Consider the following 27,866-nt stretch of genomic DNA (forward strand, 5'->3'; position numbering starts at 1 on the left):
ATGCAGCTGAACCGACCGAAGAGCGCGCTGATCAGCTTCGCCGAGACGCCGGCGTCCTTCTCCAGCCAGTTCAAAGCCATGCGCTTCTCCTACCACATGAGCCGGGGCCTGCCGAGCCCCCAGCCCGTCCTGCGGAGAACGGGTGAGTGCGCTTCTCTCTTCTGACCGAGTCCCGTGACGCGCTCGTTTCCGGCGTCGAGTGGGACCAGCAGGACGTGATCCTGGCGGGATGTCAACAGCGCTCAATGTGAGAAAGTGAAGTGATTGTCATTGTGATGCACAGCACACGGTGCACACAGTGACATTTGTCCTCTGTATTCAGCCCATCACCCTTGGTGAGCAGTGGGCGGCCATGACAGTAGTAGCCTAGTGGGGTAACACACTCGCCGATGAACCAGAAGACCCGGGTTCAAATCCCACTTACTACTCCAGGGGGGGACTGTCCCTGTAACTACTGGTTATAAGTCGCTCTGGATAAGGGCGTCTGATAAATGCTGTAAATGTAAATGACAGGCGCCCGGGGGGCACGGTCTGTGGGGACTGTGCTTTGCTCAGTGGCACCTTCTGATTACGTGGCCACTTCCTTAACCGCTAGGCCACCGCTGACCCCGTTAACTTGATTTGGTAATTAACGTGTGAAGGTCAGACGTGTGCTTTAACGTCCCTCCAGCTGTCCAGGAGCCACGCCTCGACCAGGATGGCCTGATCTATAGAACCTCCGGGATTGTGGTGGGTCTGGACGCTGGGTGATAAGCCTGCGCCATTGTTCCGGCCGGCTCCGGCTCCCCGAGTGTGTGCCGCCATGTGTATTCCCTCGTGTGTGTCTGTCAGTTTCTCCTCTATTTGCCCAAGCACCCTGCTGTGAAATCCAATTAGGAATTTGCATTTGCGGCGCAACTGCGGCACCGTCCCCTCTTCCCACTCGCACCGAGACACGCGGCGCGGAGAGGGTCCACCAAACGCCGCAACAGAGGGCGTGCAATACGGACCGCCTTTCACGTCACAGCGTGTCTTGGCAAGCTGATCAATCCTGATACCGGACGTCTCACCGTCTCCCGCCCCTGGGGTCTCCGTGGCGAATGGATTCTGAGGCCTGGAAGGCAGTGGTTTGCACCAAGCGCCTCCTGTGTCCACTTGATAAGTCGCTGCGTGACGCGAGTTTGGTAAATGGCTGTCACGTTGACCGTCTGTGCGACCATTACAGACAAGAGGATTACGTCTCCCCCCAGTTGCCGTGATGGGAAGGGTTCATCTTTTTCTTTTGGATCGGTCCTTAAAGCTACCAGTAAATCGGGCGATTTAATCCTGTATTGTAACATTTTACATACAAAAATTTTTGGTTTTAATCCTGATTTGCTGAAGACCCAGAGGCTCTTAGATGACAGATGGGTGCTGATGTCCCCCCCATCATCTCTGTCAAAGTTGTGAGAATTGCGGCCTGCCCTAAATAAATACCGGCGGGTTTATGGTAATGGATCGGCTGCGTTCTTTATGTCTCGCAGCTTATAGCTAATGTCCAGGCCCGCTTAACCCCCCAACAGCCGTTATGGGGTCACTCAACGCGTTTGTTTCTGGAAGCGGGACTTGTGCCACTTTCAGCAGATTTCAAACAGCGGCTGTACGCAAGCGCGCGTTGCCGGGATCCGCAGCGGCAATACAAGTCCGGTTTGGTTTGAGGAGCGCGTGTTTATCGTATCGTTTTTACATTTACAGCATTTACCAGACGCCTTAATCCAGAGTGATTTACAATCAGTAGTTACAGGGACAGTCCCCCCCCCCCCTGGAGACACTCAGGGTTAAGTGTCTTGCTCAGGGACACGATGGTAGTAAGTGGGGTCAGAACCTGGGTCTTCTGGTTCATAGGCGAGTGTTTTACCCACTAGGCTACTACCACGTATCGTCTTGTGGAAATGAATCATCATGTCTCTCTCTCTGTCTCACTCGACAAGCTGGAGTTAATAATCTAGTTAATAATAATCATTAATAACAATAATCATAATGGAAGGCCTTCACAATGATTCCAGTTATTTTAAAAGCGCGCAGGTCCCATGCCAGAGCATCAGACAGAACCCGGTAGATGGTAGTACCCACAATGCACCGCTGGCTGTTTATATTCAGGTCAGGAACGACAGAGACGGTGTCTGGCGGTGTTTGTATACACGAGAAGCAACAACTGTTTGGATGCGAGCAGACGCGCCGCGCCGCCTTGGAAGTATACCCGGCGACCTTTACACCCCTCGTGTAAATACGCCATGACGGATGTGCTCAGAGGGAAACCACCTGATTTACACCCCCCACGCGCGGCGCCGCTCGGGCCGCCGCAAGCCGGGGCCGAGGTCTCCACGCCGGCCCCGGCGGCCTGAGCTCTGCTGAGTAACAGATGCGCCAGCCAGCCGGCTGAGTCAGGTCCTCTCGCGCCGGTAATGACGGCCCCGGCTCGATAGGACCACGCTAGTAAACAGACTGCAGCGCCATTGTTGTTTATCCACTTGGCTATCTGTAATTTTCGCTGTCATTTTAAAAAAAAAAAAAAAAATGCCTTCAAGTCCCAACTTTGGTAAGATGCAAGCTGAACAATGGAGCCAGACCTCTGCCTTGAATTCGGAGGACGTACCCTTTAAACCGCTTTTTAACGCCCCCGCACTCCCATAAAACATCTGGAGGATAGATTCGATTTCACAGAAGCAGTTGTTTCCACTCTGTTGGTGTGTGTGCATATCTGCTTTCGCACATCATATTGTGTGTGTGTGTGTGTGTGTGTGTGTGTGTGATGGTGCTAATGCTGTTCGTCACTGCAGACTAGGACAACATCTTGGAATCTAATCGTTAGCTGAGGTGCTAGTCATATTGATTAAAATATGTGTTTAACTTACTGGGCATTATATGCACAGTATTTGACTTTTTGGTGTCAAATCCTTGAGAAATATATATATATACACACACACACAGTACAGGCCAAAAGTTTGGACACGCCTTGTCATTCAACGTGTCTCATTACGTTGGTAGATTCTCACTGAAGGCATCAAAACTATGAATGAACACGTGTGGAGCTACGTACTTAACAAAAAGTCACCGGACCTGAACCCAGTCGAGATGGTTTGGGGTGAGCTGGACCGCAGAGTGAAGGCAAAGGGACCAACAAGTGCTAAACACCTCTAGGAACTCCTTCAAGACTGTTGGAGAACCATTTCAGGTGACGACCTATTGAAGCCCATCGAGAGAATTCCAAGAGTGTGCAAAGCAGTAATCAGAGCAAAGAAACTAGAATATAAAACATGTTTTCAGTTATTCCACCTTTTTTTGTTAAGTACATAACTCCACATGTGTTCATTCGTAGTTTTGATGCCTTCAGTGAGAATCTACCAACGTAAATGGTCATGAAAATAAAGAAAACATGTTGAATGAGAAGGTGTGTCCAAACTTTTGGCCTGTACTGTAAATATACATATTTTTTCAAATTCACAACAGAGCGTGCTCAAGTAAAGAAATTGTGAGGGGAATGCAGTTATCAGAGACGTGGGGGTGACGACAGCTCCAGTCACTCCACATGCCGGTAAAAATAGCTGCCCAACAGGCCTGTTTGTCAGGGGACAAACAGCTCGACCTCTCGCCACTCCCCAGGACCCATTTAAGCACAAATCAGGCAGAACATTATGTGGGTGGGAAATATCCTTGAAGTTGGTGCTGGAAGCAGGAAGGAATGATTGAGGACCAAATACCCTCCACAGAACTGCACCTCTTGTGGGAAGTTTCTGGTGTGCAGTGGTACCAAGGGTGGTCCAGTGAAGGAAAACTGGTGATCTGGCAACAGGATCTTGGGTGGCCACACTGTGGCGTTGAAAAACCTCATGCTGGTTCAGATGCATCACAGTTTGTTGGGTACGGAGCTTCAGACCAGTCAAGGTGCCCATGGTGACACGGGTCCACCACCAAAAGAGGACCATGGAGCATCCGGAAATTCCGCCTGGCCCTCTTGCTTTTCTGGTGTTCTGGTGTTAGTTTGATTGGTACCCCCTACCTTCAGGCAGACCTAATTCCCACAATAATGCAATTTCAATCCAACAATGATGTCGATCCAAGCGAGCATGGGAACTTATTAGACTTAAAGGTTCGACCGCTGGCGCCAGATAGCAGCGTTAGCGTTAGGTGGAATCCATGGCTCAACAGCAGCAATGGCAGGACCTGCTCAGTGCCAGGCAGATGGTCCTAACGTTATGGACTGTAGCAACGCGGTGCGCGTCAGACGTCTTCCTGTGAATTTATTAACGGCTGCACTTGCCGGCGCAGTAATGTGACGGTGCCGAGAGAACGGAGAAGGCGGCACGCTCTCTGCTTCACACGCCGCGCATTAAAACGCAACAGCTAATTCGGTCACAGTCAGCGCCCCTCCACCGCGAGAAGAAGCTGTGCGAAAAGCGGCCCTGTGTCTAGCACAGCTCTGGAGCCGGGCCAGCCTCCGTTTGTCCTCCTATCTTGCTTTGTGTGTTGTGTTTTGTGTGTGTGTGTGTGTGTGTGTAATCATGTTGGCAGGCATTGTGGGTCAAAGTAATCCAAGCTACAGTACGAGCAGAAGAACTGCAGCAGCTGCACGGAGAAGAGTGTGTCACTGTGTCAGCGTGCGGGAATGCCATGCCATTGGGAACCACAGACAACGTGGCAGGAGAGAGAGAGAGGGAGAGAGAGAGGGAGCGAGCGAGCGAGCAGAAGCCTTAATCACTTGACGGGACACAGGAGAGCAAGCTTCAGGAGAGACGATCCAACCGGGCCTTCATTACTGGAAGGGTTGTGGAGGACGACCCGCTCCAGGGATCTGACTTTCTTTTTATTTTAATCGTATGAGATGTTTTTGAGAGTTGGTTAATGAAATGAGAGGCAGACCATGGGTGGAAAAAAAAAAACCCCACAGTGACCTCCGCAGGCCCTGCGTTTCCACTGGAGAAAATGCAATAAGAGCCGGCAGGAAAAAGACAGCATGTGATTTCTTAAACGGCGCTTCAATTTGTAGCGTTCGTATTATTACTCAGAACTCACCGCTGTGGGCGTCCCATTAACAATTTGAAGACGACTTGACTGAGTCTAAAAACAAAAAGCGAACCCACTATGGTGTCTGCACCATAAATATCAGCTCGTTGCATAGAGAGCACGTTTGCTCCATGATGCAGACGTTGCTGGCGTCTTCAACATTATTCTCGCAAAGATTTGCACTGCGTCTCGCTCGGCCCCACAGACGCCGTAAGCAGGTACAACCTTATGTGAGCGTGCTTTAAATAGACGTGATCTGAATAAGATCACATGAAGATGAATGTGTGACTGAAAGGACAGATTGCATTTGTTGAAATTTATATGGGCTATTTTTATTTTGTGAACAATACATTACTGTTATCGTCATTGCAATGACCTGGAAACAAAATATGAGTATAAAATGGACATTGTGCTCATTTCCACATCTTATAACTGTTGTCATTGTTGCACAATAAGACTGAAAGTGTTGTGTCGTGTTTATTTGTTTGTTTGTTTTCGTGCACAAGTGGGGGGGGGGTTCTGGCGGCGTTTCGTCAGCGTACCTCCTGTAACCTTCACGGTCTGGGGTGCATATGGTCTCCGAAGAATTCCAAGTCAAAGATCAGCGATCTGGCATTCCAGGCCTGAACCGGCGAACAAAGCTTCGGCATTCCAGAGCGCACGCAGGCCACAGCGCCGAAATAGAGCAGCGGCGTTCTCCGCTCGCGGACTTCCTTTCCGGTTACCGCGGCCACGTTCATATTCAGAACCCTGACAGCCGAGTCTGACCGGTCATCGTGACACAACGCAGCTTCAAAATCGCAATAAACACGTATTTTTACATGACCGTATTCAGAGCGCACTATCCATTTCACAGTGTTCAGCGTCTTTCCTCAATCCTCTTTGCCCCGACTTCTCCTCCGTGGATTAGTCTGAAAGTTCTTGTGTTTTTGTGCGGCGGAAAAGCAAGCCGGCCATTCAGATTAGGCTCAGCTATCTGTGGCGGTAAAAGCTCAGGAAGCTCACATTAAGCCCCCCTCCATTGTGACCACGGCATCGGGCCTTTGATGCTTATCATCACGCTCTGTGTAAACAGCTCTGCCTTCACCACTTGACTTCAATGGCTGTGCTTTCGCCCAAATTATTACCAGTTTCCGCTCTCACGTTTGCATGGTTACTTAAACTCAGCTTTAAATGGCAGATGTTACAATTAGGGCTGCATAATACTGCAATATAGAAAATACAGGAAAAGATGCATCTGAAGATAATTCCTCATTTTTAATTGAGTTGGTAATTTTCCAGATATCATATATAAGTATAAAAAAGTACTTTTACCCTTAAGCTTTTAACAAAAAGCAATTAGTTTAAAGGGGATTAGTACGTGGGTCCTGACTAATGTTAACGATCTATCAGATCATAATATTAGTAAAGCGTGATGCTTGACCTAAAATAGCAGGGTGACAAAAGGGATTAATTTGCATTACTTGACATTGTGCCTCATGTGATGTGTCTACTGTGCAGCCCTAGTTATAATATAGTTTTAGTAGCTAATGTAATACACAACTGTTTACTGTGTTTTCAGAGTTAAATGCACCGTACCGTGAGCACCGTAATGTTGCACCGTTTCAATGGTCCAAGCTCTGTATGAAAACGGTCCACTTCCATGCATATAGGAATTTACTAGGCCTGTCAAATTCCTGTTAAATATTTAACATGTTAATGTAGCTGTGTTTTCTTTACTGTACTCTCACAAGTGGGGTGGGTATATCTGCCGATAATTGTTCGTCACTCATTACAACATAGCCACTGAACAATTTGTAAATGTGCCTAAATCGATTTTATTTTCCCCAAGTAAATTTTTAAAGGTCCCCTAATATAAAAATTTCACCTCATGAGATTATTTAACATTAACACGAGTTCCCCCAGACTCTCTATGGTCCAAGTGGTGACCTAGTGGGTAAGGAAATGGACCAAAGGTTGACTGTTTGAATCTTGAACCGCCAAGGTGGCACTGAGCAAAGCACCGTCCCCACACACTGCTCCCCAGGCGCCTGTCATGGCTGCCCACTGCTCACCAAGGGTGATGGTTAAATACAGAGGACACATTGCGGTGTGTCCACTGGGTGCTGTGCACTTCACTTTCACAACCAGTGGATTAATTAAATTTTTTTTTTTCTGGAAACATGCCGGCACGAGTTGTCTGCACTAAACGTTGTTTATGGTGAGTGGTGTTGACGTCATTTCCATGAATGCTTGCTCAATTTTATTGGCCGCTCTTCTCCTGATCCCGCCTCTCTCTTTCTCATGTGCATTCAAACCTACAGACACCGAAACGGCGCATCCTGGGGAAATCTCCTTGTGTGAATTGCTGAAAGTGGCTATAATTTTGCACAGAGGCTTAATATTGGAAAGACACTTCAGATACAGTATTAGGGGATACTAAGACTGACTTAAAAGCAAAAAAAAAAAAAAATTTTCATTCAGTGATTGAGAATCTTATTCGTTGGTGCCTTCACCAAGCCTTATTCTCAAGAATGAACCCATAATGACTGATGGATTTGCTAGATTTGTGATGTATTGGTTAAATTAAGTTAACCTTCATGCTGCATTATTATAATGTAACACATCAAGGCATCAATGATCTAAATAATTTATTACTACACGTTTCAAGTGCACGTATTTACCCGTAATGAAACGATTGGTTTTCAGCTGTACTCAGTAGACTAAATGTGTGCTTGTGTCTCCATGACGCTGCTCCTTTCACTGAGCATGCGTGCCAGGGTGTCAGCCGTAATAATGGGACTGGTGACAGTGGGCAGATTGCCCTCTCTCTGGGGAAATCAGGGGGGTAAATCTCTCCATTTAAAGCAGACAACCTGCGCCAGGCCCAGGGAGAGGAGTGGCTCCACACCCCCAGCAGGGGTGACGAAACCAGAGGGATCTGGTGAGAGGCGAGCAAGGGCAAAACACGAGCGTCAGCACTCCATAATCCACATTTACTCTCACTAGGAGATTACAAAGCCGACTTGACGCTATACAGAAAGAGAAATTTTACACCCAGGAGGATATTTAGTTTTTTTTTTTTTGTATATTAAGTGACACTTGTGCAAAGCATTAATGCTGTAGCAGACTGCAGTTAATGTGCATTTGAAGAACCATCTGGTCAGATGTCTATACATTATGCAGTCAGTTATAACATGGATTATAATAATAATATGCGTAAAATAAGATCTAATATAAGCTTGAGTGAAATGACATTATTATTATGTCCATTAGCAGGGCTGGGAAAAATACTTGGCCAGAAGTTGCAATGTCTGAATTCAGGATACTTCAGAATACTTTTACTGTATATATAAAATTGCATGTTAGAATTGCATATGTGAAACATGTGCAAAAAAATGTGATCATTTTTCTTATGACAGATAATAATTTATTTTTAATTTCGGCATAATCATGAATAAAATATCAACATTGATATTATTTATTAATGACTGTCATTAATATATACTTTTGCACGTGTAGTGCAGAACGCACCCTTGTTAGAGGTCACATCACTTTCTGATTAATGGCTAATTAAACCTGATAGCAGAGTCACAGTCAGAATACAAGACGATGGATGTTTAAAGTGATTAAAGTGAAGTGATTGTCCCTTGTGATACACAGCAGCACAGCACACGGTGCACACAGGAAAATTTGTCCTCTGCATTTAACCATCACCCTTGGTGAGCAGTGGGCAGCCATGACAGGCGCCTGGGGAGCAGCTGTGTGGGAAGAAGAAATCAGGCCCAAAATATGGGACGACCTGGTTGACATTTTTTTTTTAATAATAAAGAAGCTGGTGACTCCTTATTTTCTTTAAAAGTAAAAAAATATATAATAATAATTTGTTAAATTGTTACATGAGCTGAATGCATTTAAAACTAAATTATTCTAAGTATTCTGGCATCATATTCGTGTACTTATGCTGAAAGCGGAATCGGACCCGCTGCTCCCGTCGTTGTCAGGGCAACTGAAACGGAGACGGGATGCGCGCGGAGGGGAAAAGGGGGAGGGGCGGGGTCACGTCGTACGTCGCCCCGCCCCCTTCCCCACCACCACCCGTCCAGCGCAGACCGGGCTGCCGAGCGTCTGCGTCTCCAGACCGCGCTGCTGGGGGAGGATTTTTTTTTTTTTTTTTTTTGACATTTTTCCGCCATGGACCGTCTTTGTCGATCCCGCGTGTTTTTGCGTGGGAGAACGGGTCGTACGTCGTAATTTCGCGACCCAGCGAGGATGCTCACGGCTTGCTCGTCCGACCCACATTTCTGACGCCCCTCGCACCGGCTCCCCCGGCAGCAGCAGCAGCCGCCGCCGCCGCCGCTCCGCGCTTCTTCTCCCGTTTCGTCGCTGGAGAGACCGGGGTGGGGGGGGACCGCGCCTCCCGTCCCGTCTTTTTAATGACCGGCTTCGTGTTTTGCTGCGCGATGTACATGGATAAAAGCAGCGTGCTGCGGGGTAAGATGCGCCCTCTTCTCCGTTAAAATGGTGTCCGTGTGACTCGGAGCCGCCGTTGCATCGCATTCGGCGGGTGAAAACGACGTCCCTCGCATCTGCGTCTCATTGAGAAATATGTACCGCGGTGCGTTATGATAATGTGATTTGGAACCCCACCTCCACCCCCCCACTGACTCTGCAGGTTTGTGCATCAAATAGGCCAATCTGTCAAAAGGCTGGAAGAAGCATTCCGGCATTTGTCCTCGATGGCAGCGGTGTGTGTGTGTGTGTGTGTGTGTGATGCTGAATGGAGCACCTCACCATGACGATGGGCGCCGGCCTGTCACCCCTCATCCTCCTGCGCCGGGATGCAGCAGCGTCGCATGCGACCAGGCCGCCACACAGGCCATGCACGCAGCCAGTCCAGGGGACGGCGGTGCTGGCGTCGTCGCGGCCCGTGGCTCCTGCGGCACCGTAAAACGTTGCAATTCGTGTAAAAAAAAAAAAAAAAATAAAATTCTGTGTCTCTGTGCCCCCCCCCCTCGCTCGCTCTCCTGTGTGTGTGTGAGCGAGCGGCACCAGCTCCCTGGTGCGTTAAAAGCCGTCGCTTGTAATCATGACTTCCCATTTGCCGTGTCTGCCTTGTTGGTTTAATCGCAGCGCACGGCCCGCAGCGTCGATTCGTTTGGTGGAGATCGAGTGAATTGGGAGGGGGGGGGGGCACTAAATAATTGCACTTGGCGGGAACTTTTGCACCGTGCCGTGCCTACGGCTTCTTTCTGTGAGTGTGGAGTATTTTGACGTTTGGCTCTGAACGACGTGCTGTAGTCGAATGGCCGTGTTCGACCTTCGTAAAGTTGTTGCGCTGTGGATCATACCGGCCTGACCGATGCAGGGGCAGCGGTGGCCTAGCGGGTTAAGGAAGCGGCCACGTAGTCAGAAGGTTGCCGGTTCGAATCCCCATCCGCCAAGGCGCCACTGAGCAAGGCACCGGGCGCCTGTCATGGCTGCCCTCTGCTCACCAAGGGTGATGGGTTAAATGCAGAGGACACATTTCACAGTGTGCACCATGTGCTGTGCCGCTGTGTATCACAAGTGACAATCGCTTCACTTTACTTCTTTAAATCTATAATAGTCTCTAAAAAGCACCACGTCTCGGAAACTGCTTTGTGGCGAGCTGATCACAAAATATCTGTCACAGGTTGGCATGCCGGCCCGTCAGTACAAGCCGGTGACGGGGGTAAAAATAGGACGTGCTGCGGTGCTTTTCCGTGGCGAGTTACGACGCACACACACACACACACACACATACACACACACACACACACACATACACCACACTCCCGATCCGCCAAGGTGCCACTGAGCAAAGCACCGTCCCCACACACTGCCCCCCGGGCGCCTATCATGGCCGCCCACTGCTCACCAAGGGTGATGGGTTAAATGCAGAGGACAAATTTCACTGTGTGCACCGTGTGCTGTGCTGCTGTGTATGGCATGTGACAATCACTTCACTTTGACACACCGGACGCACGTTGCCAGGTTAGTCTGGGCGAAGCGAGAACTCGGCCTCGATGCCCGGGCCTGTCCTTGTGGTTTATCGACTCGAGACGGCATGCATTTTTAATGCCTTCTGGTTTGTAATGGACAGCGAGTGAAGTTGTGTTTTTTTGTTTTAATGGCGTATTGATCCGGCCGAGATTGGCAGCTCAAGATTGTTTGGCCACGTGAGCCGCGCGGGTCGCCGAGTTTCGCCGACACGTCGACATCTCCCGGGCCGCGCCCCCCCCCCGGAGTCCTCGTCCTTTTCTGAGTGCCGTCGGGTCGGCGGAAATCATTCTAGGCACTGCCATGCCGCCACCGATGTGGACCCGTCACGCTCCGTCCTGCACCGTTTCCGTTCCAACGCCGTCTGGCTTGGCTACTTAGCAACCTGCAGTAGCTCATGCATAAAAACCCGTGGACAGGCAGCATAGACGTCCGAGGAACCTTCTGGTTCCTCGTATTCCGGCGTAGAATCCTGTCTTTATTTGGCCTCGGCTCCTTTGTTCATTGCATTTTGTGTAACGGAGTTCCAGGTTAACACGACTCTTTAGGCAACGAACTTAACGAAGTTACGGCGGCTGAGATTGCATCGATTTATTATAGGTTGGGCGAAGTGGGATTGACCTTTAACCTTACGTCATAGCCCACTGCAGCCAGGTCCTGAAACGTTCTGTTCTGCACTCGGCCATGAGTGGAGTGGTCCTAACCCTGAGAAATTTAACTCTGGTTCCGTGCCCGCGAGGGATACCCCTACAAGTGAAGTGAAGTGATTGTCACATGTGATACACAGCAGCACAGCACACGGTGCACACGGTGAAATTTGTCCTCTGCATTTAACCCATCACCCTGGGTGAGCAGTGGGCGGCCATGACAGGCGCCCGGGGAGCAGTGTGTGGGGACGGTGCTTTGCTCAGTGGCAACCTTCTGATTACGGGGCCGCTTCCTTAACCGCTAGGCCACCACTGCCCCGCCGCCAGCGCCGGTGAAGGTATATGCCGCTGTGATGGGATTTCGCAGGTCGGTTCTAGCACATTCTAATAAATCCAGCGGAAGCACCGTCCCGGAATTTGGCTCTGGCGCTGCCGCAGTTTACGTTGCCTCACAGTGTAAGCAAAGCGGAGCTTATCCCGGCAGATGGGGTTCCCGCCGGCTGCTTATACGGCCATATTCTCAGTGCCGAGGCTGCAGGTAGGGCGTCCGAATCTGACATTCGTGCAACTTTGAGGACGCACCGCTGCGTGTGTGGGTTTTTTTTTTGTAGGACCTGTATGGTAGAATCTCGTCGAATGCGATGCTGAAGGCCGGCCCGGTAAATCTGCACCGCTGCACAGCCTCCGTACCAGCACATGCACGCATCGTGGAGTCACCATTCGAACTTGCTGTTATTTCCCTCCATGCACGTGGTTTTCTGCCCTGTGCAGCATTTCAGCATGAAAGAAACGTGCAAAACGGCAATAACGGCTGCGCAGGTTATGAAGCTGCACAGAGATGGTCAGCATGAGGAGGACAGTAGTGGCTTTGTCCGCCGTGTCTTCCAGTGGCGAGCGCTATATATGTCGTGTGGGAAAGAAGGACTCTGTCCGCAGCATCAATGGGAAGTGGAGCATGAAAATGTCCTTCAGTCATGAGCGACGTTCACAGAAAAGAGAGGAGAGTATCCTGGAGTGTGTAATTGCAGCCCAGACGGAACATCCCAGGCGCTGGACGAGCATTTCTGCCATTAAAATACCGTCTGTCTATAAATCTACCGACGGTCATAAAACGACCCCCCGACCGAAAATGCAGGAACGCTTTCATAATGCAGAATATGTAGTAAATTTCTATGCATGTTGTTGGGCTGCGCATATTACACATTAAACAACAATATTTATGGGTTTATTATTTATGTGTCAAGGGAATTACCTTTGTAAGAGTCAGATAAGATAAAATAAGATCAACCTTTATTAGTTCCACAAGTGGGAAATTGCATTTGTTATGGCAGACAGTGCGTAGAAACAGAAGTAATAGCAGCAAAAACAGAGGTAAATGGCAGCAAAAAAATATATATGTACAAAAAAAAAGTAAAGATTTTTGTGCATGTGTGTTTTTTTATCTTATTGGAGTGTCTGAAACAAACCTGAGGCACAGCGGTTTAGGATTAAGTGCGTCGTGTAAATGTAATTTTATCTAATCTAGGACCAGGGGGCATAATTCATTCTGGCACAATTAGTTGATTGAACCGAGTCCTAATAGGATCTTTAGACCTGACTTTTTTTTTTTTTCCCCTATTCGCTGTGCGTAAGCATAAATAAATAAATACACAACGGAGAGTGCCTTGCTTATTATTAACCTTCTTATTTCCCAGTGTGACATTTTATTTTATTGTCTTATGCTCCAGGCGTTGGTATTGTTGCTAAGCAACATCATTCTGTCAACAGTCTGGTTGCAGATTCCTGTTCTCAACATATAGAGTGAATCGCGTTGTATGTAGTGGAACGTATATATTTTCCACCCTTTTGGATGTCAAGCCTTGCTGGATGGCTCTCGCCCAATCACAGTGTGGCTTTGTAATTAAGTAGTCTACCACGTGTACAGTATATAAAATATATACAGCTATGTGCATTATGGAGCAACATATTTTTCCAGGTTTCACAAAAATGTGCATGAGCTGCGGTGGGGGACGGGACGGGCAAAAGTCATCCAAGGCCTTTCCACTTTCAGTACCAGGAGTCATGTCTGGCTGTCAGACACTGACAAATTCCACTCATCAAGTCAAGAAACATTGAGACGTGGCAAAGGTGAGGCAGGGACCAGGATAACTCGTTGCTAGATTTGGCCTCCCTTAAAGCAATTTCAGCTGAACATGTGGAAGTCATTTCATCCCCCTGCCTTCACAAGTGGGTACGAGTGTCATCATATGGAACCAATTAGGGCGGTGCAGGGGACAGACATGCCTTTTCTTTTTCTTTTTTTTTTTTTTTAGAAAGATGGCGCTACATTGACGTGCCTGGTCTGTCCACTAGCTGACCCGTCTGTGCCCTTTTAAAGAGATGGGGGCATCACTTCAGGAGTTGTGGTTCACGTTTCTTTCAACACTCGTCCCACCGCTGTCCCTTGTCCCTGAAGCGAGCTCAGCTCTGATTTTTCTCTGATTCGCAGGCCCCTCCTCCTCCAGTCCTCGGCTCCTCACCAAGAGTCTGTCCCTGGAGCCTGGCTGCGGTCCTTGCCTTGGGGCCCATGAGACTCCCCAGCGCCTGTGTTCGGACCCGGGTCCTATCGGGTCCCAGCACTGCAATGGCACCAGCGCGACCGGACCGCAAGACACGCCCCCTCTTCCACCTAAAACTCGTCCGCCCTTGCCCGGTCCAAAGCCCCAAGGTGGGTACAGTGTCCTGTCCTTTGGTACATGTATGTTACGTAATTATATTGAAATGGCATTTTTTTTGTTTGTTTTTTTTTTAAGTGCCCCCGAAGCCCCCTCATTTACAACAGAGCGCAAGGCGACCTCGTCCTCCAGACAAGCCCCTCCCTCCACCGCCCTCCCGGCCCCTGCCAGCTGACCCGCGGTCGCCGCGTCCCGCCGTCCCCCGCGCCGAGGGAAGCTCGTCTCCAACATGTGTTCTCTCGCTCATTGAGAAGTTTGAAAGGTGAGGATCTGACCAGCGTCTCCCATCTGTTTCCACGATCAAAAATCAATACCATTATAAAAAAACTTCAAACAGCGCCATGCACAGTTCATAACTGCCATCTGTTTATTACTCTTTATTATTGTGGTAAATACGGCTGACATCAGATTATAGAAATAAAGAGTATTTTGGGTTTTTTTTTGTCCACAGGGAGCAGATCATTGTGGTACCAGATATCACGGGTGGGGCTTTGTGTACCCCAAGGACCCCTGAACCACAGTCGGCTAGCGGGGTGACCACACCTCCACCCTCAGAGCCCGAGGAGCCTTGCAGCCCAGCGGTGGAGGAGCCCCCAGAGGTGCCAGAACCGTCGGTAGAGCGAGAGAACAAAGAGGAGGATGCGGAAGAAGCGGAGGAGGAAAGTGACATGGGAGCTCCCTGTTCTGAGAAGCGTCTCTCCATGGAGTCAGGGTACAGCGCTTCAGACAGACTCCTGGAAGCCATGGAGATGAGGGACCTGACGGCCGGCCAGTCGGATATTCCTTCGGACCGTCTGTCCCTCCCCCATCCGCAGACGGATGGCAAATTGGCCAATAGGGACAGCGGCATTGACAGCATCAGCTCCCCCTCTCACAGTGAGGAGCTGTGCTTCGCTGGAGATGAGGACAGGGTTGGACACGAGAGGGAGATCTGCCCTTGTAGCCCCGCCCAGACTCTACCTCGCCTCTCCTCATCGTCCTCCTGCGGCTACGCCGAGGGCACGGGAGGAGAGGGCGGAGCCTCGGGAGGCGGGGCGCGGGATTCTGAGGGGGACAGTGACCTGGAGGAGGGAAGTGGAGACGAGAGTGAGCTTAACCCCATGGTTCTTGCCCTCCCTAAAACCGAAAGACAAGACTCTGCTGAGGTTTGCATTTTTTTCTATTCTTCCAAAAAGTACCACTTGATAAGTTAAAGCACCAAACAGAAGACATCATATATATACAGGGTGGGCCATTTATATGGATACACCTTAATAAAATGGGAATGGTTGGTGACATTGAACACATTTTATAAGTTGTCAGAAACTTGTAAATAACTCATGAAAGAATAAAGCACACCATTGTTTTTCTTGTGAAATTACCAATAAATTTGATGTCACATGACCCTCTTCCTATTGAAAAAACAAAAGTTAGATCCAAGATCGCTTAAAAATGGCCACCATGGTCACCACCCATCTTGAAACGTTTCCCCCCTCACATATACTAATGTGCCACAAACAGGACTTTAATATCACCAACCATTCCCATTTTATTAAGGTGTATCCATAGAAATCCTGGTTGCCCGGCTGTTTCCATATGTTTGTGAGGTAAGATCAAGGTGTTTTTATGTTGATCGATGACTCAAATCTTTAGACTCTTACCTCTCAAAAAGGATTCACACCACGGTAATGCTTAGCTTATGAAAAACAAGGTTGAGTGTTTTTTATGTAAAGATTATCATCATGTTGCAAATTCTCTCCCTTTAATGGCATTACTGAGATGCTGAGGAAATAGTGAATTTACTTTTAAAAAGCTTGCAGATAAAACTTTTAAACAGAATTTTTTTTGCCACATCTTGTCTATGAGGGAGAAGGAGAAAATGGGATTGTTTATATGATGGATGAAAGTGAAGTAATTATCATTGTGAAACACTGCAGCACAGCAAACGGTGACACAACAAAATGTGTCCTCTGCTTTTAACCATCACCCTTGGTGAGCAGTGAGCAGCCATGACAGGCGCCTCAGTGGCACCTTGGCGGTTCGGGACTCGAATCGGCAACCTTCTGATTATGGGTCCGTTTCATTACCCGCGAAGTCAACCACTGCCCACGTGCAGATTTACGTTGTTACTTTATTATTACTGACAACTGCAGTTCATCGTGGATGTTGTGTTAAGTGCTCAATTTTTCCTGTTCTATTTCAGTACTTATCAAAACTACTTTTAACTTCCTGTCAGCGGGACGTGGCTGGAAGAAACGGACACAAATACATGACTCACAAACACAGAATTTAATAAATACGGCAGGGAATGTGACATGAAGTGACACAAGTGACATGAAACAAGCATAAAAGATGAATGACAGAACAAGGACGGGACACAGCAAGGCAACAACAGGTGCACACAATCAGGAACTCAGGAACACAAGACAAGGCAAACGTGAAATCCTGGCCCAGAGTACCGGGAAATGTCCAGATCGTGACTGCCCTGTGTTTTTGTTTTATCATCTAGAAATGCAAGCAAATTCCACCATTTTTAATAAGCAAATGTGAGAGTTTTCATACATGTTAGACGGTACATTGTGAGACAAATACGAGTTTTCTCCGGAACCCTGTGCTACAACAGTTACATGCTGGCATAATCATGATCATCCACAGCCTTATTGGGCTCATGATTTCATGTGGGTATTCTGAATTGATCCCGTGTTTGCAGCTCTCGGTCCAGCAGCGGGTGTTCAACATCGCCAACGAGCTGCTGCACACGGAGAAGGCGTACGTGGCCCGACTGCACCTCCTGGACCAGGTGTTCTGCGCTCAGCTGATGGAGGAAGCCCGAGCACGGAGCTCTTTCCCTTGTGACGTGGTCATGGGCATCTTCTCCAACATCTGCTCCATATACTGCTTCCACCAGCAGTTCTTGCTCCCCGCCCTGGAGAAACGCATGGAGGAGTGGTGAGGGGAATTTTGATCACGGTACAGCCTAACCGGAAACGTTGGATTGGCAGTTTGGTTGACATGCGAGCAACAAATCTGTAAAAATGATGTTGATGATCAAGGGCCGTTCGGTGCCCGTGGGAAGAATTCCCAGAATGTTTTTAAGACCTTGACCTTTGCTTTGTTTCCTTCAGGGAACTGAATCCACGCATTGGGGACATCCTGCAGAAACTAGCTCCCTTCCTCAAGATGTATGGCGAGTACGTCAAAAATTTTGACCGGGCCATGGAGCTGGTGAATACGTGGATGGAGCGCTCCTCGCAGTTTAAAGCCATCATCCATGACATCCAGGTGAGGCGATTGTGTGAACGCGGCCCGTGAGCTTTGAGTTCGTCAGCGTTCTCCTTCCCACCAAAGAAAATGAAAGAGAAGAATTGGGCTTTTTTTTTTTTTTTTTTTTAATATTTGGCGTAGCAGCGGTTCGTTTCAATAACACTCCCACCCCACATTCCATTCAGCATTTTCACAGCTTTGCTTGGGATTTGGTTTATTTAGTGTTTCTCTTTTAGAAGGAACCTCGCGCACATCCGCCCAAAACAACCACCCACCGGATCAGTTATACACCACCCACCCACCAGAGAATTCTCTAAAGAAATGTAGTTCCTACCAGACAGGCGTCATATCTTAAACATTTTATTAACTCTTACTGTAAGATGACCTGTATGTCTATTTTTCTTTCCATGCCAGTCAGAAATGAGTTCTAGCAGAATTCCTTTTTTATTTTTTATTATTATAGTGGGTTGAAACCAACGGGTGTAAATAAATGATCATATAAGGCAAAGTTAAATGATCAAAGGTACGTCCCACAAGCCCTTTCACACAACAGTATTGTCTGCGAAGATGACCGATGAAAGATGAAGAAAAATAAAAAAAATCATTTAAATAATCTTGCAACAGAATTATCTTTGTTACGCTTGAAATATCAGTTTGTTTTTCCAATTATTTGACATTAGCCATAAAAAAACCCCCAAATGTAATGTGAGGCATCTTCCATGAACTCCGCTCCGTTTACCGGATGTTGCTGTTGATTTAGGAATCTTTACTATTTGGAATGCAAACAAGCGTAGAAATTAGCGATGGATCCCCGTCAGCGTCACTGGAGAGCAGCATTTCGTAGCAATACAAACACTTTGTGGGAGAATCATGAGAGCACTCGTCAGATCTGATGTGTGCTGAGGAGCAGTTGGATGAGCGCCGCGTTCTGGGAATACCAATGCAGCCCGGGCGGCCGCGCCACTTCAAACGTCCCAACTCACCTTGGTGAGCAGAATAGTAACATGGCTGGCGCTTGTATGGCCGAGATCAGAGGGCTCCGCTTCGGAGAGCCTGGAGTGCCGTGCGCCCACAGAGACCAGCCTCGCTGGGGCTTCCCCTTATAAGGCTGGGGAGCAGTGGGACCTGTGGTCTGTGATAATGCAGAAGCAGGCGTTTCGAGGTGGGGGTCTCGTATAAACAGTTGACATTGCTCTGCGTTCGCCTCATGCAGGAGTCCAGGAGATTCTTACCTCCTCTCCTTTAGCAGATGTTTATGTGAAGGCTATATGTGCTGGTGGGGCTGAGCTATATATGGCACAAAATTCATATTGTGTTATAAATGGAACCTCGCGGTATATAATTTGATCTGTGAATTTAAATGGAACTGTTTTTGAAAGGGTAACATGTGTCCATAGCAAAGGCACTGCAGCGGCAAGTTGTATAATACACTTTTTATACATTTCAAACTAGCCGTGCACAATATTTATTGTGCAAATCTGCAATTCTAGAAAAAATATGATAGCATTTAACATAAATGTCTTGACCTCAGTAAAGCAGTGACTTCTTTATTTGATGGACGTTCATAGAACCTCGCTGGATTTTCCATTACTCATTAAACGCACAACGTTTCAAAATAAAAGCCAAACCCCAAAAAGCCTAACCCTATTGTTTATGGCTTTCACAAGTGTGAAAGTGCACAATGTACATGGATTTGCACGTGCAGTTGGACCCCAAGCTGAAAGGCACTATATTAATGTATTTTAAATCATTCCCTGTCTTTCCATTTGGAGCTTTTATTTTGAAACATTGCATACCGTCAAAAACTCATTGAGTGCCTTTAAACGGGAAAAAAAGCGGCTGTATTATCTATTTATTTATTTATTTATTTTTGAAAAACAAGGCGTCGTGCTGCGACTAGGCCTGGTTTTGCATGTGATGTGGAATATTTCTGCACTAGGCCGGTCAAACATCAAAATCCCTCCTGTTGGCATGCTGTTTATACCGCACAGTACTATATGGTGGCACTCTTGATTTTTGCTTGTGCACTTGTCATCCATCCTCAGTCTGGGAGCGGATCAGCCAGTGACTGCTGGGCGAATATCGTCCAGCTGTGGGGGTCCGTGTGTTCAGGGGCGTGGGTCTCTGACCGTGTCGCTGTGTTTCCAGAGAGAGGAGCGGTGCGGGAACCTCACCCTGCAGCACCACATGCTGGAGCCGGTGCAGCGGATCCCTCGCTACGAGCTGCTGCTCAAGGACTATCTGCATCGGCTCCCCGAGGACGCCGACGACTTCAAAGACGCTCAGAGTAAGGGTTCCGAACACGAGCGGCTAAAGGGGATATCTTTCTCGCAGTGGTAGCAGTAGCGGGGTTTTTTTGGTCGACTGCCCAGTTCGCTGACCAGCAGGCGACTACCACTCACGCTGTGGTCAGTATTTGGCGGGGGGAAGTTATCACGCCGGTCGCCGGCGCCGATTTGTGTGTGTTTTTAAACTCACTGCAAGCACACGTGCTCTTTTTAACCTCGTCTCAACCCGCAAGGTCGGGATTAATGAGAATTAATGGCCGGCCGCCGTGTGTCGGATGTTGACCGGGTGTGTCTCTCCGCAGAGTCGCTGGAGCTGATCGCCACTGCCGCCGAGCACTCCAACGCCGCGATCAGGAAGATGGTGAGTCTCTCGGACCACGCTCCGACACCCCGGCGGGGCGAGGACGCTGCTATTTAGAATATTAAAGTCCAGTTGACTGTGAGACCGGAGCGTAAGCCGGCAGGGTGTCTGTGCTCTGTGTGTGTTTGGCAGGAACGGATGCGAAAGCTGCTGAAAGTGTACGAGTTGCTTGGGGGCGAAGAGGATATCGTTAACCCGACTAATGAGCTCATTAAGGAGGGACACATCCTCAAACTGTCCGCCAAAAATGGAACTTCACAGGACCGATACCTCATACTTGTGCGTATACAGATGTGGCTGTTTTCTTGTACCTACAATAAAGATGGCCGTTTTACATGCCCGATGTATACTAGTGAATCTCAAAAATGAGAATATTGTGGGGGGGGTTGGTCAAATTATAGTATTAGCTATAAGCTAATAATAGGTATTAAAAAAAAAAAGTAAAGCGATTGTCATTGTGAAACACTGCAGCACAGCACACGGTGACACAATGAAATGATGTTCTCTGCTTTTAACCCTCACCCTTGGTGAGCAGTGGGAAGCCATGACAGATGCCCGGGGAGCAGTGTGTGGGGACCGGGATTTGAACCGGAGCCCCTTCCTTAAGCTACCACCGCCCCACCAGCATTATACTACCTAGCATATTAGCTACCTAGCTGGTTGGGACTGAAGGAATAAAGGAATACTTTTTGATCTAAATTACAAAAAAAATTAATTCCCATTACATTCAAATTAGATGCACTAGTAGACGGTCTTGTTTTTTATTTATACCCATAATATCACATTCATATTTTACCATGACATGCATCTATGTTTTTTTTTCTTTAGTTCAATGACAGGTTACTCTATTGCGTCCCAAAACTGCGCCTGATTGGACAGAAGTTTGGAGTGAGAGCCCGAATAGATGTAGACGGCATGGAGGTTAGTGTCCCATGATAACAATTCGGAGCAATTACAGTTTATCTCCCTAATCAGTTGACCGTCTTTCTCTATGCTTGAAATAGCAAATAGTCATGTTGTGTTGAAGAATTCGGGAACTAGAGTGTATGTTAATACAGCAGTAATGAACTACTATTAACCATTTATAACCTATGTCCAAATATACAATCTCAAACCCAATCAGATTATTTAAACAAAGTCATGATAGAAATCTCAATTGGACGTAGATAAACTGAGTTGCGGCTGCACATAACTTTTACTCAGAATATGTTCATTCGAAATGAATTCAGCCGGGCCAAATCGGAGCAGCTTCTGACGCCTCATATCTTTCTGAAAGTGTCTTGTCAATGGCTTTTCACAGCTGAAGGAGACCAGCAGTATGAACATGCCACGGACGTTCCTGGTGTCAGGAAAGCAGCGTTCGCTGGAGCTGCAGGCCAGGTAACAATAAAACACTGTCTCTGCGGGACGAGCCGTAAGTCAATAGGAGCGTTTGTGTAACGGACTCAGCGCGATTGTTAGAAATATAGAATGGGCTCCATGTTACAGTAGACAATAGGCCATTCATGGGTCTCTGGCCCACTGTGTATATAAGATGGACAAACAGTGTCTGAGTGGATTAAGACCCCAGGGCCTTTTGTCTCTTTGTCTAGGACTGAGGAAGAAAAGAAAGACTGGATTCAGGTACTATTTCCTCGCTGCATTACATTCCGCTTCTCAGACGCTCTTAAGTTGGTTTCAGGCCTCATTTCACATTTTCACATCTACCTCCATCTTGCCCAGGCGATTCAGGCCACCATCCAGAGGCATGAGCAAACTTTGGAGACGTTCCGGATGGTGAACTGGTCGTGCCGCGACGAGGACTACACTCCCCCTAACTCTCCAGTAAGACTGGCACAAATCCCCACCGAACCATTAAAAGCCGCCATCCTCCGTTTGTCAAAGTGAAAGGGCCGTCTCTCTCTCTCTCTCTCTCTCTCTCTCTCTCTCTCTCTCTGCTCAGAACTGCACAGAGCTCGGGAAGCGCGCCCCGACCCCCATCCGGGAAAAGGAGGTCACTCTGTGCATGAAGTGTCAGGAGCCCTTCAACTCCATCACCAAGAGACGCCACCACTGCAAAGCCTGTGGGCATGTATGTCTGAGCTTTTGTGATCCTTGTCTGAGCTCGTTCCCCTGAATCCCGCCACTGTTCGCCTAGTCTGCCCAGCGTTGCCAGTTCAGCGGATTTCCTGTGGGGGGGGGGGGGGGGGGAATAAATAAATTTTTATTTTTATATATAAAATATATATATATATATATTTTATTATTTTTTTTTTTTTTTAAATATGCGCATCTATTTTGGTCTTGTAAACTTTTGAACTTAACTTTATGCAATGCGAAGCCACTTTTTTGGTCAACTTGTAATATAGACACACACATTTCAGGTTGTATGTGGAAAGTGTTCCGAGTTCCGAGCCCGTCTGTTGTACGACAACAACCGAGCCAACCGTGTGTGTATAGACTGCTACACGACATTAGTTGGCGTCCCGCCGTCCCCCGCAAGTTTGAGCAGCAGCACTCAGAGGCGACGCTCCATCCTGGAGGTGAGTTGTCAACCAGAGAGTACATCCTTCTTAGTAGAGGTGTGAACCTTCACTGGCCAATGGTTGGATTACGTTTATCATGCCACTGATTCCATCACGATGCATCCCATTCATTTTTCTACGTTACTTTATCATGTGTATTTACGGTGTGTTTTCAAATACGTCAGTGAGATGAGCACAGACGTCTGAACCAGGCGCTTTTCTGGCGTCAGCTGACCATGGACTAAAGACAGACCATTTTTCTGCCCTTTGGCGCAAATCAAAGCGATGAGCAACAAGCGATTGGCAGTGAAATGGCAATCGAACGCAGCAGAAAGCAGCTGCAGTTACTACCAGCTTTATGTTTGGACTAGAATTTTTATGCCGCCACCTGAAAACCATCAAGCAAAATACTTATGATAAAATTGATTATGTTCCGCACTGCATCGATTATGAGATTAATTTCAACACACCTTCTTCTTAGCATCCGTCTATTGGGTGGTTGTCTAGTGGGTAACACACTCGCTATGAACCAGAAGACCCAGGTTCAAATCCCACTTACTACCATTGTGTCCCTGAGCAAGACACTTAACCCTAAATTGCTCCAGGGGGGGACTGTCCCTGTAAATACTGATTGTAAGTTGCTCTGGATAAGGGCGTCTGGTAAATGTAGTAAATGTAAATGTACAACTAATTTTGGAGGCCTGTTGTGATGCCTTCCACAGAAACAGGCCTCAGTTGCAGCAGAGAACAGCGTCCTGTGCAGCTTCCTGCACCACATGGAGAAGGGTGGAGGCCGTGGGTGGCAGAAGGCCTGGTTCGTTATTCCCGAGAACGAACCCCTGGTTCTCTACATTTACGGAGCCCCACAGGTGTGACATCCCCCCTGAGCACTCACAGCAGCTCCACATCCACGCGTTATATGATGGCGGCTCATTCGTCTTCCTCCTCGTTTGTGCGAACAGGACGTGAAAGCCCAGCGCAGCATCCCCCTCATCGGGTTCGAAGTCTCGCTCCCTGAACCATGTGATCGCCTGGAGCGCCGGAACGCCTTCAAAATAAGCCAGAGTCATCTGACCGTTTTCTTCAGCGCCGACGGGGAGGAGCTCCAGCGCCGCTGGATGGAGGTCCTATCACGAGCCGGGAGGGGGGAGGAGCTGCAGGTCCACGGCCCTATATCTGAGGCCCTAGAGGAAGAGGGGGAGGAGCTGGCCCCGTTGGCAGAAAGCACATGATTCGTTTTTTTTTTTTTGTTTTTTTTTTACACACAAATTGTAGAAATGCGAGCTTTACATGAACAGTCGGTAGTACACAGACACAAACACACACGCACACACACAACATACACACACCTGTACTAAGTGTTGGTTGTCAGTTGCATGCAATATCTACAGGTACATCGCTCCGTCTATTGCTCATCCTGTAAGTGATCAGTGTGTTTTTGCAAGAACCTGCCAAAGTGTGCTCACCCACGAGAAGATGTTGCAAGACGCCGTATATCGTACGTCTTCCTGAGTAACGACCCCGTTCTCTGGCTAACAATTATTAGGCTATTGAGTTGCGTGGCACCCACTCCTCCAGTCAACCTGTGTTGTCGTGTTAATTAGGAATTTGAACTAATTTCGCGGTTCAAATAGCCGGTTCATTAAGGTTCATGAATCATTTATAAATATAGAAACATAAAAGTAACCCATGAAGTAGTGGCGCAGAGGCCGTTTACCACGCTCTTCTTCAAATGGCACTTAACTTGCGCGTGCACACACATCTGGCTGTCGTTCGGGAGACGGCCACGCCCGTTCCCACTGTTGATAAATCAGCGGCCTCTGGCTGACGTGGGGGGGTGCTGTCACTTGTGATTTGCTCGCAGAAGGCCCACGGTGGTCTTTTTGCGGTAAGGTGCCAGATTCTAGCGTGTGAAAGTCCTGGCATGCGTACAGTTTGGAGATGCGACAGATACAGATGCGTAACTAACTGCAGTTAGTGAGACCACGGTGACGGGCTGATGTGGAAGGATTTTCGACACGAGTATGTCCTCTATAAACGCAAATACGATATATATTGTCCGTCTGAGCCATGCTCTTTGATAAATTGCAGGTTTGAGGGGTTTCTTATGCTGGCACATTTAAAGAGGATCTAAAGGGGTTCACTTACTCGGAGCTCGGGTCAGAATGGCTCCCCTTCGTGCTGTAAAAAGAGCTTAATGACCAATCAGGCGATTTGAACCACTTCAAGTGATCTTATTAGCGTAAATCTGTAGTGCCTGTCAAGAGTCGCTTTCGACTCGAGCTCGCTGGTGCTAAAGCTCAACAGTACTGTAGAGGGACAGGATTTTTTTTATTGTTTTCCCAGCAGCCCCTCTGCCCTCTTGTGGAGAGGGACTGTAATGCACCCTCCTAACGCAACCGATAGGTCCTCTGTTGTCCGTTGGCAAGGAGACGCAAGGTGTCCGGAATACAGACGAGGCGGTGCTTGGGTGACACGCATTCCGGTGTCACTTTGTGAATATCTGCATGACAGGTGGCCAGCGATGAGAAGACAATTTTTTTTTTGTAACGGTTTAATAAAAAAAAAGAATTGTAGATATTGGCTGAGAATTTGTAGCAAGGGAGGTGATTTTAAGATGTGTCTGAAATCGGGCAAATTTTTTATCATGATAACATCAATGGTAATGCCTTATTAAGTGTTTTGATAAACATAGAGAGTATATATGGGGAAATTCACACAGGAAGCGTTTGGATGAAATTTTAAAAGAGGGAAAGGGGCCGTTTTATTTGTACATATTATTTATGCTCTTCAAAGCCCAGTTGTGTGGGTCGAGTGCTGTTGACGAGCTTGGTGTTATCTGTTGTGTGCAGTTGAATTTGGTGGAACTTCTGACGGGAATAGCTTTAGTTCCTTTGTTTAATCCACCGTGCAAGGTCGGTGTTCAGTGGCCTATTTCACGTCTGAATCCATTTCTATTCTTATTTTGCCGTTTGAAAGACACAAATAACGCCACACCGACTCAAACTTTTGTTTCGTTTTTGTACCGATTGCTCCGTCTTTATTGTCAACAGTCCATTTGTATTACAGATCGAAAAGAGAAAGGGACTCAAAATTCAAGTTTTTTTTTAATTTTATGTGCCGAGAAGGAACATAAATACTCCAACCAGTCTACTACCAGAGTGTTTGCACCCATGTCAGTAACCGCTCAGCCGTATTTATCTGCCCTAAATCTTTTTTTTTGTTTGTTTGTTTAAATCTGCATTGCCATTGTTGTATCACGCCTTACAGTACGTTAACATGCTTACAGTTATCAGCGTTTTACTTCGCCTCCGCTTTTGCCAAAGTATTCTGCGGGCACATTGTATGATTGAGTCGTTCGTTCGGTCCTTTTCTTCATCAATTTTTGTTATCCTCTGTGTATTTTTTACGTTTTTTTTTAAACCTTGTATTTATTGTTATTTTTTTATTTCAAATGATAATTTGGCCATGGATTAAAACCCGGAATTCTAATTTACTGCGTTTATTTAGGGTTTTTGGACGGCCAGGGGGAAGAAGTGTATGTCTTTTTAAGCAAGCATGGCACCGTTATGTGGGGGGAAAGATCCATGTTTTATTAAGCTCTTATTTAGTTCCTGCTACACGAATGAAAGAGGTTTCGAGACCTTATTTCTAAACCCCTGTGAACTCTGTCTGCGGTGTTGTAGGTTCTTTTGAGGTACTTTTTTTACATTTTTTTAATGGTCTAGGCCAGGGGCGTCTGAACAGACAAGTAGCGTTTGAGGAAGTATCCACTTTGATACTGATCGTGACATTTTCCCCACATAAAATGTTTTTCATCTGTTAATTCAATTTTGAATTGATTGCTGTGAAGACACAATACATGATTTAACCTGCAAGACATTTAGCATTTACAGGCAACTTCACGATGTACATTTTCAACTGTAAAAGGAACAAATTGTTAATTGTTTACATTTTCAGCTCTGTGACAGGACTGGCCAACATGAGTTATGGTGTCTTAGTATTTCCTGTCCTCGGGGAGGTCTGGCAGGATCGAAGGTGTGAAGTATTCTCCCCTTAATGTGGCTGGTGTTTATCCAAATATGCACATGTTGCTTACCTGTAGTCGAACATCACCGGTGGACAACGGCAGGCCTTAGTCTGGGACCTCATGAACCCATCTCAGCAGCTTGCATCACGTCGAGAAATCCCTGAGTGGTCAACACATGTTCAGCCACAACGGCCTGGATCCCGTGTACGTGGCACGCGCATAGCAGATAGAACCATATGAAACCATATGACTTTGTGAGATCGTGCAAACATGACCAGACTCGAGCGCTATCCTACGTCTGCCGGTGAGACCTCAGTCGATTTGTGCCTTCACCTTCCCTCCCACCGCACGCTAGGCTCCGGAAAAGGAGCAAGTGCCTCTGACCTAGTGCTGACACGATCATCGTAGTCATTCATACGCTGTCAACATGAGTGATGGGGCACGACCGACTCCCGCTTCCATCTTGCCAGACACCGCAAGTGGGGGTAAAGCACGACTGTGAAACATTTTCTGCTACGTGAAATGCAATTTGGCAAAAAAAAAGAAAATGCAAAGTGAAGATTTGCAGTTTGGGTAAATTAAGAAAATCTTGAATCTTGACCCTGAAGTCTTGAGTTACCAAACACTAAATGGCACAAGTTTTCTTTTGTTTTTGTATAGTTTTATTGTAATGAATATTACTGTTATGGAAATTGTTATTATTATTAGTATTATTATTGTTATTACTATTAATTATATTAGTGGCAGGCCACTGGGTACCATTGTATGTTGAACTCCCAATGAAAAATCTGTGCAAGATCATGAAAATGTTTATGAATTAAAAAAATAATAAAAGAACATTGGTGTCAAGATGTGTTTGGACCGACGGTGAATTCGTGTCATCGATGCGCGTAACACAGGCATACAACGCTGCAACATGCTTCAGTATCTGTTCACAAGCAGTCTCTGTATTTCCATTTTGGGAGGATTTTTAACGCTACTACACCACAATTACATTTTACTCCAATACACTACTCACAATCTGCTCTTCCTGATATGCAGCAAATCATAAAAATCA

At 47.3% G+C, this 27,866-nt stretch overlaps 1 protein-coding gene across 2 annotated transcripts; it reads left to right on the plus strand.

The window, feature by feature from the left end:
* Window positions 1-27,648, plus strand: LOC114771313 (FYVE, RhoGEF and PH domain-containing protein 1-like). 2 transcript variants are annotated; one of them, XM_028964927.1, is made up of 17 exons: window positions 1-142; window positions 14,158-14,376; window positions 14,462-14,645; window positions 14,835-15,528; window positions 17,073-17,311; window positions 17,488-17,644; window positions 19,775-19,913; window positions 20,217-20,275; window positions 20,408-20,554; window positions 21,104-21,196; window positions 21,576-21,655; window positions 21,868-21,898; window positions 21,998-22,099; window positions 22,218-22,346; window positions 22,639-22,797; window positions 23,502-23,648; window positions 23,742-27,648. In XM_028964927.1, the coding sequence occupies exons 1-17, from the start codon at window positions 1-3 to the stop codon at window positions 24,009-24,011; spliced, it is 2,991 nt and encodes a 996-aa protein (XP_028820760.1). In that variant the 3' UTR covers window positions 24,012-27,648. The 2 variants fall into 2 exon arrangements, with proteins under 2 accessions (XP_028820760.1, XP_028820761.1); XM_028964928.1 differs by lacking the exon at window positions 1-142 and adding an exon at window positions 9,211-9,495 and having other exon boundaries at window positions 23,742-24,011.
* The last annotated feature ends 218 nt before the right edge of the window (window positions 27,649-27,866 follow it).

This window comes from Denticeps clupeoides, unplaced genomic scaffold (assembly GCF_900700375.1).
Source record: "Denticeps clupeoides unplaced genomic scaffold, fDenClu1.1, whole genome shotgun sequence".
NCBI lineage: Eukaryota > Metazoa > Chordata > Actinopteri > Clupeiformes > Denticipitidae > Denticeps > Denticeps clupeoides.

Bases quoted from the DNA above. Each gene is read 5' to 3' on its own strand.
- LOC114771313 (XM_028964927.1), top strand. From the start codon at position 1: ATGCAGCTGAACCGACCGAAGAGCGCGCTGATCAGCTTCGCCGAGACG. The intron at 15,529-17,072 runs GTTTGCATTTTT...CCGTGTTTGCAG, and splicing joins AAAGACAAGACTCTGCTGAG to CTCTCGGTCCAGCAGCGGGT. The intron at 20,555-21,103 runs GTGCGTATACAG...TTTTTTCTTTAG, and splicing joins AGGACCGATACCTCATACTT to TTCAATGACAGGTTACTCTA.